Source organism: Haliotis rubra, unplaced genomic scaffold (assembly GCF_003918875.1).
Source record: "Haliotis rubra isolate DU_JTF1 unplaced genomic scaffold, ASM391887v1 Scf459, whole genome shotgun sequence".
NCBI classification, from domain to species: Eukaryota; Metazoa; Mollusca; class Gastropoda; order Lepetellida; family Haliotidae; genus Haliotis; species Haliotis rubra.
The window spans coordinates 550,609-568,341 of NW_025767145.1; the positions used below are offsets into that span (position 1 = coordinate 550,609).

The 17,733-nt window shown below is 39.1% G+C and overlaps 1 protein-coding gene across 3 annotated transcripts; it reads right to left on the minus strand.

The window, feature by feature from the left end:
- Positions 1–2,197: 2,197 nt before the first annotated feature.
- Positions 2,198–16,410, minus strand: LOC124290165 (RING finger protein 212B-like). 3 transcript variants are annotated; one of them, XM_046726862.1, is made up of 14 exons: positions 16,282–16,410; positions 15,876–16,007; positions 15,403–15,464; positions 13,737–13,811; positions 11,692–11,748; positions 10,945–11,012; positions 10,408–10,465; positions 9,317–9,336; positions 8,944–9,003; positions 7,630–7,705; positions 7,084–7,108; positions 5,327–5,402; positions 2,849–2,900; positions 2,198–2,347 (listed from the first exon to the last, which is right to left on the minus strand). In XM_046726862.1, the coding sequence occupies exons 2-14, from the start codon at positions 15,982–15,984 to the stop codon at positions 2,306–2,308; spliced, it is 780 nt and encodes a 259-aa protein (XP_046582818.1). In that variant the 5' UTR covers positions 15,985–16,007; positions 16,282–16,410; the 3' UTR covers positions 2,198–2,305. The 3 variants fall into 3 exon arrangements, with proteins under 3 accessions (XP_046582818.1, XP_046582817.1, XP_046582816.1); XM_046726861.1 differs by having other exon boundaries at positions 5,327–5,399; positions 15,403–15,476; XM_046726860.1 differs by having other exon boundaries at positions 15,403–15,476.
- Between the last annotated feature and the right edge of the window lie 1,323 nt (positions 16,411–17,733).

Consider the following 17,733-nt stretch of genomic DNA (forward strand, 5'->3'; position numbering starts at 1 on the left):
CTCAAAATAATACAACGTTGAATGTACAGCTGTTTGTGAGTGAGTGAGTGAGATTTGTACACAGCGTTATCAGTGCGGGGAACAGAGTAAATACAAACATGTGTTAGGTTTAACAGTACACCCGTTATTTTGACTTTTTTTTCTCCACTGCTAAACGTCGCAATCGGCAATATTCCGATAATGTGGCGGCGATCTGTAGATAATCGAGTGATCGACATCATGAGCATAGATCTACGCAATCGATATGCGATCATATGGATCAAACAATTTAGCGAGTCTGACCACCCGATCCCGTTAGACAGCTCTTACCCTTTTTTTACTGTGTGTTGACCAGCTGAATGTGTGAGGATAGATCAAGGTGGGTGAGATGAAATTGGGTTTTACGTCGTGCTTGAGAATATTTCTCTCACATGACGACGTGCATGCGTGTGTATGTGTGTGTGCGGCTGCTTGTACTAGCCCAGACTGAAGCTGGTTTTATAGTGCTAGCCCACTGAGATACCATGCCGCAGTGAAGCATGAATACCCCACTCAGACACATTATACTGACTCCGAGCCGACCAGTCCTTGTTGTACCCATTAATGCCGAGCGCCAGACAGGGACCAACAAGTACCATATTTTAACGTCTTTTTGGTATGACGCGGTCGGGGATCGAACCCGCGACCTTCCGCTCTAACCACTACACCACGGAGGCGGTCGTGAGGATAGATCAAAGTTGTACAGGTCTCGGACGTTTGTCGCTTCGGTGAAATCACACGAGTAGGGGCGTGGCGTTGGCAAACCTTGAAAAATATTCGGGACGGAACTAAATTCGAATCAATAATGAAACATATGGATAACAACTTGTTTATTGCATAGTTCGTCGTTTCGGTGTAGATTCTTAGCTTGATAAACGGCGTAAAATCCGCATCGAAACGTCGCTCTATGCTATAAACAAATTGTCATCCACAAAGTCATATGCTTCACTATTGACTCACCAACTTCTTGAATGCCAATACAACGATTAAATCCGAATCATGTCCAACAACGCAACTCCGCACATCGACACCAGAAGTCTGTCGGAGTAACGTGAAGTTTACACAGTCTGTGCTTGGATGACCAGATCATGCAGTTCAGAATGCAGACAATCACTTCAAATCACATATTGTTTCATTCCGCATGGATTCGCTTTTTGTAGGGTACGAGTAATTCAGTTGTTCAGACACGAGTGGGTTTGGGTTGTCCAATATTTGGGTACGAGACCACCAAAAAGGTTTGGGTACGAATCACCTGGGACGGACTATCCAGTTCCGGTCAGTCTACACTGAACTTGTACCTATATCTGCCCAGTCTCTTGATATACTTCTCTTCAGTTGAGGTTAGGCTTTTGACAGGACAAGTCATAGAAAGTCCCTTAATTAATTGTTATTAAGCGTATTTGATACACGTGGACCAACAAGAAAGGACAAAAGTACAGTAGCTCACCTGGTCTGATGAGCATAATGTTCTTCTGTAGTTAAACTCTCAGTCATAAGAAAATGTTTTCAAAAAGGGAAAAGTAATTTTGGTTTGGTTGTTGCTTCACGCTGCACTCAGCAATATTCCAGCTATACGTCTGTGGTCAGTAAATGTGGACAATCCTGTGATCAACAGCATGAGCATCGATCTACTAAACTGGGATTCGAGTGAGCTTGACAACCCGATCCCGTGTGTTGCCTCTTACAAGCATGGGTTGCTGAACACCAAAGCAGTTAAACGTTACCAAAGCTAACCATCGTACATATACGACACATATACCGTATATAAACTATTATGCTAAAAAACGCCAGTGAGTAAAAACTTCAAGAATTGTTTAACTGTAACAAATGTGTTTTAAAAACACTATGCACATTCTTTAAAAACCAAGAAAACTAAAAACCTCCATGTAAACCATATATCTGACTATCCTATGTATTCAAATTTGTTCCTCTTATGCCAAGAATCCTTGCCTGAGCCTAATAAAAGTTCTGGTCTGTTTTGTTGAAACAGGTCATTATTCTTCTGAAATGCTGTAAGTATTGAGAGATAAGTTCACCATCCCATTCTATGTTAAAATTACATGCTATCAACAGCCACAAGGATCCTGACTAGGGGGATCACGTTGCTGACCTCCACAAGCATATCTTCCTGGAACCCAGTTTCACTATTTTCTTCGGTTATTCAAAACAACAATCTTTCTACATTTGTTTAGTTTATTAACAATATAGACTTTGTACAACCTAACATACAAGCTCAAGGTGGACTCGATCTTCAGATCCTCAACACGCTCTTCTTCAATATGAACGTTTAGGTGAGGGGCTTGGCAGACTGATAGGATGTGGGACAGATCTGAAACACAGAACATCACACACTGGTAAACAATACCCCTGGACAATTTGCTGATCTAAAAAGTCATGATATACAGGTCACGTCTAGAATAGTGATCTGGTTGTGCTTCGTATGTACATTACATATATCTTTCATGTACATTACATACACTTTTCATGTACATTACACATATCTCTCGTGTACATCGTTGCAATATGGGTGAAACAAGGCCTTTGCGATGCACTCACTCTCATGGAGTCATAACATGTATATCTCATGTCAATATGGACAAAGGCTTTCATGTTTGGTAATGAAACGGCAGGTAGACGGAAATACTGTCACTGTGGAAAACATCTTCTGTTCAAGTTTCTTCACTCCATAGTTTATTTGACATACTAGATTGACATCTTGAAAGAGTGATAAATTGAAAGACTTTATTTTTCCATGGTATAAAATATCACTGAGACATGGATTGAAATTAGAGAAAAAAAACAGGCTGCATCTGAGTGCAGATGTACCTACAGCGGTGTCTGTGACCTGTGGAAGTCGTGGATGGGTGTCACTTGACTGCTGGCTGAAACCACAGATACAGAAGCAGGGTTATCATGGCCAGTACATTAGGGTTATCATGGCCAGGACATTAGGATATCATGGTTAGTACATCAGAGTTATCATGGCCAGTACATCAGGGTTATCATGGTAAGTACATCAGGGTTATCATGGTTAGTACATCAGGGTTATCATGGCCAGTACATCAGGCATATCCTGGCCAGGGTTGTCATGACCAGTACATCAGGGTTATCATGGCCAGTACATCAGGGCATCATGGTTAGTACATCAGGGTATCATGGTTAGTACATCAGGGTTTTCATGGCCAGTACATCAGGGTTATCATGACCAGTACATCAGGGTTATCATGGTAAGTACACCAGGGTTATCATGGTTAGTACAGGGTTATCATGGCCAAGTACATCAGGCATATCGTGGCCAGGGTTGTCATCATCAGGGTTATCATGGCCCAGTACATCAGGGTTATCATGGGTCAGTACATCAGGGTTATCATGACCAGTACATCAGGGTTATCATGACCAGTACATCAGGGTTATCATGACAGGTACACCAGGGTTATCATACAGTTATCATGACCAGTACACCAGGGTTATCATGACCAGGTAGTACATCAGGGTATCATCATGTACATCAGGGTTATCATGACCAGTACATCAGGGTTATCATGACCAGTACATCAGGGTTATCATGACCAGTACATCAGGGTTATCATGACCAGTACATCAGGGTTATCATGTACATCAGTACATGACCAGGGTTATCATGGCAGTACACCAGGGTTATCATGACCAGTACACCAGGGTTATCATGACCAGTACACCAGGGTTATCATGACCAGTACATCAGGGTTATCATGACCAGTACATCAGGGTTATCATGACCAGTACATCAGGGTTATCATGACCAGTACATCAGGGTTATCATGACCAGTACATCAGGGTTATCATGGTTAGTACATCAGGGTTATCATGGCCAGTACATCAGGGTTATCATGGTTAGTACATCAGGGTTATCATGGCCAGTACATCAGGGTTATCATGGCCAGTACATCAGGGTTATCATGGCCAGTACACCAGGGTTATCATGGTTTAGTACATCAGGGTTATCATGGCCAGTACATCAGGGTTATCATGGCCAGTACATCAGGGTTATCATGGCCAGTACATCAGGGTTATCATGGTTAGTACATCAGGGTTATCATGGCCAGTACATCAGGGTTATCATGGCCAGTACATCAGGGTTATCATGGTCAGTACATAGTCAGTACATCAGGGTTATCATGACCAGTACATCAGAGTTATCATGGCTAGTACATCAGGGTTATCATGGTCAATACATCAGGGTTGTTATGGCCCATATATCAGGGTTGTCATGGCCCACATAAAAGGGTTGTCATGGTGAAAGTACATCAGAGTTGTGATGGCCCATATATCAGGGTTATCATGGCCAGTGTTGCAGGGTTATCATAGCCAGTGTTTCAGGGTTATCATAGCCAGTGTTGCAGGGTTATCATGGCCAGTGTTGCAGGGTTATCACGGCCAGTGTTATCATAGCCAGTGTTGCAGGGTTATCATGGCCAGTGTTGCAGGGTTATCACGGCCAGTGTTTCAGGGTTATCATGACCAGTGTTGCAGGGTTCTCATGACCAGTGTTGCAGGGTTCTCATGACCAGTTTTGCAGGGTTATCATGGCCAGGGTTGCAGGGTTATCATGACCAGTGTTGCAGGGTTATCATGACCAGTGTTGCAGGGTTATCATGGCCATCATGGCCAGTGTTGCAGGGTTATCATGGCCAGGGTTATCATGGCCAGTGGTGCAGGGTTATCATGGCCAGTGTTGCAGGGTTATGACGGCCAATACTTCAGGGTTATCATGGCCAGTGTTGCAGGGTTATCATGGCCAGTGTTGCAGGGTTATCATGGCCAGTGTTGCAGGGTTATCATGGCCAGTGTTGCAGGGTTATCATGACCAGTGTTGCAGGGTTATCATGGCCAGTGTTGCAGGGTTATCATGGTCAGTGTTGCAGGGTTATCATGACCAGTGTTGCAGGGTTATCATGACCAGTGTTGCAGGGTTATCATGGCCAGTGTTGCAGGGTTATCATGGCCAGGCCAGTGTTTGCAGGGTTATCATGGCCAGTGTTGCAGGGTTATCATGGCCAGTGTTGCAAGGTTATCATGGCCAATACTGCGTCAGGTGTACAGCAGGTCAGTCATCAAGGACAAGTACAGAGCAAAGTTATGGTTGATTCTCACACACACTTTTATACAATATCATATCCTAACAACTGGACATTCATTTGGCCGACAACCATCTGAAACGTAATACTGTGCTATGCACAAGTATCAACACCTTCATTTTGAATCATCTAAAATAGAGCTTAGCCAGTGTAAAAGACTGTAACTGAAAATTAAAAACAAAATATGCTACCTATTCTGCCACCAGAGGGCGGTGTCCTCACAGAGATGCGGCCAGAAGTCATTGGTGAGGTTCCTGAAATCTGCTGCTAGAAAGGATACAGAATAAAACATCTGAGGAAGGGGTCATAATTAACTAAACCCACCAAACCCAAGGCCTTCTTAAGCCATCTTAAATGCAATGATCATACATTTCAGTGATAAACAGTAAAATTTACGTTTAATTTCAAACAGATTAATTTCAGCATCTTTACTAACACTTCCTCAAATGACAAATCTTACCATTTCTACAATTCCCAATACAGTCTTATTCCACTGTCTTGTTTCATAAATGGAAAACATAAATGGCACGAATGTTGCATTTGGCGGAATATATCTGGTTTGTTTGGCTGGCTTGTTACTCAAGTCTAGTGGTGTTCTGATTAATTGAAATAATCGAAGATTGCTTGCAGTGACCAAATGACCAAGCGATCGATCACCTTTTCTCATAATCAAACACAAACAATTTTAGAACTACTGTTTTAGTATTTGAAACACTTGATGATGGAACATATCTTCGAAAGTTGTCAGGGCCTGAAAACATGTTTAATTCTTAGAAAACTCTCTTCACTTACTGAAAAGTCATGACTGAATATTTCTTGAAGATTCTGGGAAGTTTATGTTCATGAGTCATCAATTTAAAGTAGCAATTTGCATCATTTTGCATTGGATGTGAAATTTGCAAATGGAATTTGCGCAGTTTCTAAATAAAAAACCACAAAACAACAACAGAAAACCATGTTATACTTATCTGTAATAACAACCTGAATAGGAAAATCTGAAAAATGATGCTAATAATTTTTTTCGATGATTGCTCGTTGGCAAGGAACCAATTATCAATTGTGAAATTTCAACCAATTCCCAACACTACTCAAGTTCCACGACAACATGGATGGCGTTCCTTCTCTAGTTTGGAGTGGTGAGGTAGTCTAGCGGTTAAAGCGTTTGCTCGTCACATTGAAAAGTTTTCGCTTTTATGAGGACGGTATCCATTGCCATAACATAATTGGCTGCCTTAGGTCATGTGTCTGATTTTGACCAATCACGACCCATATAGCAGACTGTGGTGAAAAAGCGTCATTAGAAACGAATCTTTATCCAATAAAATCGCTTCTTACAACTGTGAAAATACTCTCGACAAGGGTACAGTGATATTGTTGATGTTCAGAGCTTTCAAACGATACCCGACATCAAACGATTCGCCTCGCATGTTATTCATACGAAGCTTCAAAAATGGGGGTATTTTCCGCTGTTGTGTCATGTTACCGAGCGGAAGCTACTGATATCGGGAAATTGGCGACCATACATATTATTTAAAAAATCTTTTTATTATAATTTTCTGATTACGTAAAAATGAAAATATAAAGGAAAAAGGCACGGGCATGTTATGACATGTCACAAATGGAAAAAAATCGCCATAGTTTCTGCTTCTTTCATGGTTTATCTGGACATTATAAATGTAAGCTTGCATTTTCACATAAATAACGAAGTTTACTGTGAATTTTATTTCTAAATAGCAGTAATGAAAAAAGAAGTTTTAACCCCATATAATCGCCCACCTAAAATAAGCGCCCATGGGCGATTTTTTGAGTGGGCGGCTTTCTGGAAAATCCTGGAAGACCTGGTGATTATAGTGTATGAAGCGTATTTCTGGGGTCCCTCTACGTGATACGGCATGAATATTGCTAAAAGTGGCGTAAAGCCATACTCATTCACATCTCTAGAACTTACCGACTGAGGCTGGGAACTGGAGTAACTGAAAATCAGAGCATTTCATCATCAAACAGTCAGCATTTCTTTTATTATAGTTTATGTTTTAAATTGAAAAAAGAACATATCAGCTTTTATATTCCAATGTAAGGGCAATTGTAACATGAAATAAGGTGTTGATCAAATGGGTATATCAAAAGGGTATATCAGTGTCAAGGTTTTATTCCAAATGTGCTTTTGGCAGAATTGCTGGCAACTTTGGATCAAATTTGGGACATTTTAAATTTATTGTAGGTTTGTTTTCTTGAAATTTTCTTCACATGCAAGGATTCTTCATTGTTTTGCTAAAAAATATTTCACATTTTACTGCTGTGAATACACCATGAAGTATCTATTCATAGCAGTCTGTGCCAGAGCCTTGTGAGCAGCTGTTTCAAATATATGTTTTTCAGCTCAGTGACTAAGCTTGACTGAATTTTTTTCTAGACTCTGTTTTAAGACTACTTGTCAGTATGTGTGCCTAGCCTATTATAAACACCAGAATATGTTAGTTTAGAGTGGACTTACTGCGTGGGGGCAGAGTGTGCCGCGCCCCTGGATTTGTAGGGTGAAGTCTGGGTGCCAGGGGATCTGGTTGGGGAAGCTGCAACCACAGGGAAAAAATAGCATCTTATGATGAAACAGACTGTTTTTTTTTAATTTTTTCCTGTTACCCGTGAAGGTCCGGGTTAGAAAATTGATCTTCAGTAACCCATACTTGTCGTAAGAGGCGACTAATGGGATCGGGTGGTCAGGCTCGCTGACTTGGTTGACACATGTCATCGGTTTCCAATTGCGCAGATCCATGCTCATGCTGTTGATCACTGGATTGTCTGGTCCAGACTCGATTATTTACAGACTGCCGCCATATAGCTGGAATATTGCTGAGTGCGGCATGAAACTAAACTAACTCACTAATTTTCCTGTTTATGAAATGCAAATCACCTATGTAACATCAGTTATTACTCAAATACATTAATTTATTTATGTTTTAATTCCAATTAAGTATGGGTTTTTTCAGACAGATTTGGGTCAAATATCGGCCTTTGAACAGGTCCAGATAAATCCTGCAGTCCCAGTTAATCAAATTGCCAAGCAACAAATTTTCATGTCAACAAATCACATTGTGTAGTTGAGTCTCTTACGCAATGACTGTAGTCTGGATATAATAAAGTCTGGACCAAACAGAATATTGATACTGTGAACAATTCACTCCTTTTGGGGGCGGTGGGTTAGTCTAGTGATTAAGGTGTCCACTCATCACGCTGAAGACCCTGGTTTGATTCCCCATGTAGGAACAATGTTTTAAGCCCATTTCTAGTGTTCCCCGCTGTGATACAGTTGGAATATTACTAAAAGCAGCATAAAACTAAACTCACTCACTCCTTTTGTACAATGACACAATATCAACCAAGTAAAGGCACCCAACCACTGATTAAGTTGCCTTTAAAGACCAGCAAAGGTTGATTAAGACCAATTCCAAACCTGATTCACCAATGTTGCATGATCTCCAAGAGAATGCACTAGCATGCATGTTAATAATATGATACAGTATATTTAGTCATGAAATACTTGGGATAAAAATTTACTGATGAAATTGTCCGACATATCTTTGCCAGTTATTGATCTTAATATGCTGATTAGCGAAATAGCCTGATGAATATAACAAGAGTGCTTTAACTAGCAAGACTATAAGAAGTGATACAAGGCTGTATCTCGGCAGTGAGTTTAGTTTTACGTCGGTTTTTAGCAATAATCCAGAAATATAACAGCAGGGGGCCATGAGTCTTTGGCATGACAAGCGAACGCTTTAACCACTAGGCTACCCCACATCCCCTGTACCTCGATAGCTCCCCGGCGATGATGATGCTGGACGCATGCTCCCGGTACTGGACCCCGGGCCTGTGGTACAGAGGGAAGGAGTGATTACCACAGAGGGAGGGAGTGAAAGGCATCCTCGTCAATACAAACAGCAGCCAGAGTCAACATTAACTTTCCAGTAAATGCATCTTTATTTAACATCATATTTCATAATTTATAAATTAATAGTCGGTTTTGGTTAATTACGTCGCGATTACCCAAGATGCTTGTCATATCATTTCTCGCTCCCAGGTCAAGAGACACCAGTAAGCGAGAGACCCAACATAACAGTTGCTGCATATCAAAATGTATACATCACACAATGTTTTAGTTTTATTATATTTATGCTACTTACCTAGAATGACTCCCAAGTCCCTACACATTAAAGAAAAGAATATAATTCACCACATTTAAAGTATAAATCACAGATGTCAACATATATCGCATTACAATAAAATATTATGATCATGCTCTAATGATACAAATTAACAATTACTGATGGTAAATTAATAATCTTGTGTTACAAAAAGTATTTTTTCAATTAACACGTTAAGATGGACAATAAGAAAGGCAAAAATTCAAATTTTAAAATTTAATGGATCATGCTAGTACATATTTTGCATGAAGTCAATTAAATGCAGGTACCAGAAATTGTATTCATCTCAGGGCTTCAGACAAGTAGCTAAAGCCACTTCTAAATCTCACTACCATTTCTGGTGTCCCCCACCGTGATATTACTGAAGGCCTGTGTCACAGTATTGATACCATATATTACTGAAGGTAAGTCTGTGTATTCTTAGTCACTGTCTACTTCACATAATCCTCTCTCAAGACTAAAATATATGACAGCCCCTAACCTGTGCCCAATAGAACTTGTAAAGGGCTAGTGTAAAGTAGAAGGCTACATGTTGACTAGTTCTGTTTTACAGAAGAAATTTATTGTTTCCTGTGCGACTAACAATTTCAATTATTAAATGTTGATATTTTTATTATTACTTTATTTTAATTATTTTTCACATAATATTACTTTGAGATAACCCGTGAAGATCCGGGTTAGAATGAACCTTCAGTAACCCACGATTGTCGTAAGAGGCGACTAACGGGATCGGGTTGTCAGGTTCGCTGGCTTGGTTGACACATGTCATTGGCTTCCAATTGTGCAGGTCGATACTCATGCTGTTGATCACAGGATTGTCTGGTCCAGACTCAATTATTTACAGACCGCCGCCAGCTGGAATATCGCTGAGAGCGGTAAAACTATAATCACTCACTCACTTTGAGATAACTTGTCACAACCAAAACAAGAATAACTCACTTTCCAAGTTTAATCTTTGTCACTAGCAAACATGGCTTATGACTCTCTTATATTTATCTCCCAAGCTCAATGTTATCCAAAGTTCAATTCTTGTTCCTACAGGACATACCTGCGGCAAATAACACCATTACCTTTTCTGATATCAATCGTTTCAAATATGAGTTTTCTTCTCTCAACCGTATCAATTCTCTGAAAGAATAAATACAACAATCATGTAATGATGAAAGATAATGAACCATCAATCTCATGTACACACCCTTTACCATGATTTGATACCTCTCCCCCTTAAGACCTGTGAAACTTTCCATTAGGAGTGTAACAACACTGGGAAAACATCTAGGACTCTAAAATAACTTGACTGTGGCAGGCATTTGAGGAAAGCATCATCATTTTGTTCAATAACGTAAAACTAAGCATTAAAACCTCTTTGTCTTTCTTGGACTGGTCCTTTTATAAGAAAAACATAGGCAGCCTCCTTAAAGTCATTAACTTAGGTATAAGTTACTGTAATTACAATGTTTCAGGCAATTTTCAATGCCATTTAAATTTAAAATTCTAAGAGAGACTTAATCTGCTCACGTAAATTATTTCCTATGGAGGGCATATCTGCCGTACAACATTGGAGCCCTGAACAACATTAACTTTACAATAACACTTCCAGGCCTTACCTCTCTACTTGCTGGTATTTCAGTATAGAATGCTGGGCCTTGTCCAACACCTCCTGCTGCTTCGAGACCTGAGACGAATGTGGTTCAACAAATGTCTTGTTATAACAGCAACAGGAGAAGTGACAAACCTCTATCAAAATAGATCGTGCAATTATTCCAAATTTCTGTTCATTCAAGCTGTCATGGGGACAGATTTTTCACTTTTCTCCAGGAACAGTATCTGTATTGTTAGTCAGCATATTCATGAAGGAGGCGGTGGGATAGCCTAGTGGTTAAGCGTTCGGTTGTCACACCAAAGACCTGGATTCGATTCCTCACATGAGTACAATGTTTGAAGCCCATTTCTTACCAAGTGTCCCCCGTCCTGACATTGCTGGAATATTGCTAAAAGAGGCACAAAACCATACTCACTGTCACTCATGAAGACAGGGAGTATTTACAAAATCCTGGCCCGATTTCTCGAAACAAACTTAAGTCTTAGTTTCGACTTAAGTTAGAGTTTTTACTCAAATTTGAGAAAATGCATTTCCCAGAATGAACTAAAATCGATATTAAACTCAAACATAGTAAACGATTTGAGTTTGGTGGATAGATTACTTAAGTTGTTTGGGCTTTTTTATTTAAAAAATGCAGTTGAGTTACAAATTCAGCTGTTTCAAATTGTCCAACTCAGTTTGAAATTTGAGAAAAAACTTAAGTTTGTTTTTAGAAATCGGGGCCTGAACATTGTTAGTGTTGGAACTGTACCTTTCCCTTAAAGTGACTCAGCATCCTCCCGCGATGGTTCTTCTGGAAGTCTAACACCTACAACATAATGTGCAACATGATGACAACATGATGACAATGAGGATATGGATTGCTGTGCACTACATTTTCACCCTCAGCTCCTTAGGGAGTATAAATCCCAAGTTGCTCGAAGATGAACAGTCACATTACCATCAAATATTCAGCAGAAACCCATGTGATGTCGGGAGAACATGCAAACACCTGTCTGAAGATACACTTCAATCTGGGTGCTGCAAATTGTTCTGAGCAAAATTTAAATTATTAAAGGTCACATGCAACGTAAAACACAACTTTGCAGATTCTGATACCTTTCGGTATGGACTTACCAAAACAAATCACCAAAAATGCAAATTCAACTTATTAAGTTGAAAAATAACGCGATGAAAAAACCCGCTCGAAATCAGAGTTCAAACGATTCACTAATTTTCCCCCAGCACTTGGGGGAAAAGTGGTTTCAACAGCTGGGCTGCGCTCATAGCACATGCGCAGTGAAATAGGTTCGCGCAGCTTGGAGGCGGGTTGTCCGGTGAATACTCGGTGAAGGCTTTGGTGTGAGCTATTTGTCTAATGTTTTGTTGATATTTCACAGGCGTGAGCTTTTTATATGTTATGACAGTAGATTACTGATTTAACTGTTCATATAATTTCATTTGTCTATTTCACCACACGTTCTTCTTTCCGAGTCACTTTCTCAGTTTGATACTTAAAAGCAATGTCATTATTTAGCGTTTACAGAATTTCTAACTGTGATATAGATATGTCGTTGTTACAGACAAAACTCAATGTCTGTTTTATTGACACCTATATGTCTGCCTGCCTGTCTGCTAATGACAATATTCAATACACAACTTCGATCACTGACCACATGCAATTTGAACTTAACACCTATCAGACTATACACCATAAACAAAATGCATTGATTTATGGCCCGAGTTCGGTCTCTGTCACATTATGCAATTACACAGACAGGCAGGTGTGATACTTGTACACATGATATGTTATGATGTCTGTTGATTGCAAAATGTTATACACAAAAAATGAGCATGTATTTACAAAACCCAACATCTCTATATACACACACAATGAGCCGTGAGGGCATCTGCAAATGAACCAGCTGTTACACTTGAGTGCACACCCACCCGCTCTGACTGGGTTCGGTATCCCGGCTGCTTCGTTTCTTGGGAAGTAAACCCAAGTACAAAATATTGCACTTTTGATTTGCGATTGTACGCTTATAATTTTGTTTATATGCTTTTTCATAATCAGCAATGTATATTATATGTCATGAATAAGTGATAATTGTGTTTTAATTATGTTTGATTTTTTGGTTGCATGTGACCTTTAACAATCACTCTTTGTAAGTTAATTCATGTTGTAATAGTTTTAACTAATATTTTGGCTTTGTAGCGTTGACTTGTATTTCAGTTTTCATCTCATATACATCCAATGTTGCCTATAAGGAACAAGACAGTGAACCTATGCATAGAGTAGATGGGGCCTAGATGTTAAAATGTAATTCGCAGAATGAATGAAATGTCAAAACACCTCTGAAATTAAGTACTTAAGAAAGAAAAGAAAAGAATTACAGGGTTCGAAATACCCCATATACTAGTGTGCCATGGCACGGTAAATACAGAAATGGCACGGCTAAAAAATGTTCTCGGTGCCCTTTTGACACGCCTAATTTTTTAAGAGACATAACTCACATTTAGTCATTTAATCCCCCAAACAATTATTTTTTTCCAAATTGAATAATACCATACATATTTGAATGCTCATAAACCCATTTCTTTATTTAACAATAAATTTCAAATGATCATCATCATTGTCATTTATTCTAAAAACATGTGGGCATACTTGATTTCAGAAAGGCAAACCTAAATATATTTGTCTGGTGCCCTAAGGCACACTTAGAAAAAAAGTATTTCTATCCCTGTTTTAAATTATTTGTGCCCAATTTGTTTTGAATCCAAGACAAGTACCAGGCATAAGATCATCTACTGTACCTGTATGGCTTGCTTCAAACATTTCCTCAGGATGTCCACAGGATCAGTGAAAAACAGTTCCACTTCTGGTTTCATCTGAAAGTGTTGTAATGCTTCATATCAACAAACCAAACAAGTAATTTTAAGATTTAAACAACAGTAATCATGATACATATCTCTTTACAACATACTCAGGGCTCGATTTAAGAGATGTTAACCTACTTGATAAAAACCTAGTTGCACCAGTCAAATTCCAGTTGCACTGTTTTTATTGCAATATGTAATATCAGAAATATGCTATTGAATTATTTAGATGTTTTATTCAGAAGTTTACCCACTCAAAAACTGACTAGTGCAAGCAACAAAGCACTAAATCGAGCCCTGATACTGCATGAAAAGATCACTTCAAATCCCCAATAACTCTAGAATTATAAGATGACTGCTTTAGAGTTACCTATGAAAGTTGTTTGATCGGCATTCAAGAAGTTGGTGAGTCAATAATACAACACACGTTTAGCTTTAAAACCATGTAAACATCTACGCAAAAACATTGCAGGTCATGCAATAAACAAGAAGTTATCATAATACACAGGAAGTTGTATGTTTTATTAGGCCACATAAACATATTCTTGTTTCTCATCACTTTTAATAAGAATTATGGGTTGGACAGGTGGATTTTATATTTACATTTTATTTTATTTTATGTCCAAAACCCCTTGATTTCTGTGGAAATTTACACCTTTTCTCCAACAGAAAATCAACACTTAGAAGTGTGAAAAATTCATGCACACTTTGAGAGTCAAAGTTGCATTTCCAGTCAGGAAATAATAGGTCAGGTTTAATAACAATTGACTTTGTGGTATATTATTGTTATTTTGTTACGGCTACTATCATTATTATTTGCTAAACTTAATCGAACTGAGTTTTTATTTTGGGTTTTATCAATTACTGCTGGACTAGTATACCTAGGTACATAAATATATCTGAGTACAGGGTTTGAAATACCGTACCCCATATATTAGCGTGCCATGGCACGGTAAATATCGAAATGGCATGGATAAAAAATGTTCTCGGTGCCCCTATGGCACGCCTAATATTTTTAGAGACATAACACACCTTTAGTCACTTAATAACCAAACAAAACACTTATGCAAATGACAACCAAGCAAAAACATTTATTGACTTTATCACCTAGGAAATCACTGGAATTATGATGGTTCATGTAAAGAAATCTGGTAGGGTTTTTTTTCATTTAGAGTGATAGTTCAGTTATTGAAGAGGAAATTATGTATGTTAGATTTATTGAAAAAATTCTCACACAATTCTTAGCTATTAAAGGTGTTGGGAAAGCAGAACAAATGAAACATAAGAAAGCCAACTTAAACAGAAGACATATTAGTGATAACAGAAAACTGGTTACATTTGTTGTTTTCTGACAATAAATTTCAAAAGATCATCATCCTTGCTACAGTCATTTATTCTACAAACGTGGGCACACTTGATTTCTGAAAGGCACACCTAAAATATTTGCCTGGTGCCCTAGGGCACACTTAGAACAAAAAGTATTTCTATCCTGGAGTAGACAGACAGTAGGTTTCAACATGATCTAACAAGCTAGAACTGTCAACTGCTGACAAAGCCAATTACGTCTCCGATTAAGTTAATTACTGAGAAATATGTGACTCACATTTGCAGATAGCTTGATGATTGTGCAGTTGGATCCACACATCCGACATCGTTCTTTGCAGCCTGAAACATCAACTATTTCTGAAAGTTTCTTTTATTTTACTTCATGTATAAAGTTGTTAAAATAGTTAGTGAGAGAATGAATTGGGTTATAATTTGAACACGAGATCATACATTTCTGGCATTCACAAGGGAGGCAACTCTGCAAAGCTAATTGCCATCAGATGGCTGCACCGGCCATGTCCCCATCATAAAATACTGACCCTCATGTGGTAAAACAAGAACTTGTACACTCAGAGGCAGTGTTCCATGTCTGATTGGGGTACCTGGTGCATGCACCTTGCTATTTCAGCACAAACAATATTGTATGTTAAATGCAGGATACAATTTTACCTTACTGCACCTAATCCCAACATTCTAATCAACCAAAGTACATAAAATCAGCTGGCAAACAAAAAGTATTATTTGACTCACCTTCTACCAAACATTTCTCACAGTAGATATGTCCACAGTTGGTGAGGGAGAAGTTGGCTCCTGCACCAGGCTGTATGAAACACAGGTTACAGTGGAGCCAGTCCACCATTTGTGGAGCCAGGAGGTTATTCTCTAAGGAAAAGATTATTAATTCTAAGTAAAAACAAACAAACCAGGATATTCTTGGCAATTTCGTTTTGTTGCATTTGCTCTGGTTCGGGCACATCGTCTTTACTCATTTCATCTACATAACATATTATTTCTACAACTTGTAAAAACTGAATGTACGAAATGCGAAAAATCTCTGCTGTGAAATCAGAAATGGCAGCATGATCGCTCCACACGAATGAATTTTGGTGTCAATAATGAGTTGACGATTGTGTTAACGTATCTTTGAGACACTTACTTGTTCGCTGTGTTATAAAATTATTTGACTTGCAGAAAAACGCAACACTTTTTCATGAAGTGAGCTCTGGGGATTCTAACATCCTATTCCGTTTCGAGTGTACAATCATAAACGTTCCCGCCAAGCAAGTACTTTCAGAGTTATCGCCCCTTACAAGCAGTCGGCACACCCCAATCAGAACATATCGTGTGACCTCTGATTGACGTATTACACTTTCACTGTTGATAGAGAATTTCTAATGGAAGATTGACCCAACATTGGGCCGAATATATTACAAAAGTGTTAAACTTGTCAGTAGATATGGTGATGGATTTAGAATATATTGATCTAGAATTATATAACATTAAATAAATAGCACATGTGTTAATATGAATTTTTAATGATAGAATACCTTCTTTAATAACAGGCTACGTACATATTCTTCACTTTCAAAAACCATATGTCTGGTTCTTCAGCAACCCATGCTTGTCGTAAGAGGCGACTAACGGGATCGGGTGGTCAGGCTCGCTGACTTGGTTGACACGTGTCATCGTATCCCAATTGCGCAGATCGATGCTTATGATGTTGATCACTGGATTTTCTAGTCCCGACGGAATTAAGGCCGCCATATAGCTGGAATATTGCTGACTACGGCGTTAATCAACAAAGCAACCAACTGAGGCCTGCATCACTTAGTGATTTCCACCCACATCAAGAGGACACGTTGTGAATAAAAACACGTAACTTCTTTTTATCCCCCGCCACAACGAAGTTGCGGGGGATATAGAAACGAGTTCCGTCCGTCCGGTCACACTTTGTCTGAAGCATATCTCCTAAACTATTCGTGATAGCTTAACCAAACTTGGTACACTTGTCAACCATGATCCCTAGATGTGCCTTTTGGGGGTTAGACCGAGATATGAATTTTATTTTTTGCTGTTTCTATGGAAACGTGACTTGGGCTGTGGCTATGAGGATGTCATCTTGTCCGCAGCATATCTTCCAAACTATACATGCTAGCTTCATCACACTTGGTACACATATCAAGCATGATCCCTAGATGTGCCTTTTGGGGGTTAGACCGAGATATGAATTTTATTTTTTGCTGTTTCTATGGAAACGTGACTTGGGCTGTGATGTCATCTTGTGAGGATGTCATCTGGTGTAGATGTGCCTTTCTGGGGTTAGATCTTAGAAACCTTTATTTACTCTCCATGGCAACAAACATTTGAGTTAGGCTTCAACATGAAGAGTTTTGTGGTAGTGCTCCTTTCAATACTCTCCTTCCACTTTATTCTTGATACAGAGCTAAATTTTGCCTCTCCATCACATGAATGTCCTGATATACCTGGAATGGCGTTGAACCCGACCATCTACCTCAAAGGGATAAAATACAACTCACTCCAAGCGTACGTGTATTTGTAGACATGCAGGGATTACTCATACTTATTCGCGACTTCACGTGTATGTGTA

Excerpts from the sequence above, each read along its gene's own strand:
- LOC124290165 (XM_046726860.1), bottom strand. The coding sequence starts at position 15,984 with ATGGTGGACTGGCTCCACTGTAACCTGTGTTTCATACAGCCTGGTGCA. Across the intron at positions 11,013-11,691 it reads TGAGTCACTTTAAGGGAAAG|GTCTCGAAGCAGCAGGAGGT; the intron begins GTACAGTTCCAA and ends CATTCGTCTCAG. Across the intron at positions 7,706-8,943 it reads ATCGCCGGGGAGCTATCGAG|CTTCCCCAACCAGATCCCCT; the intron begins GTACAGGGGATG and ends CTGTGGTTGCAG.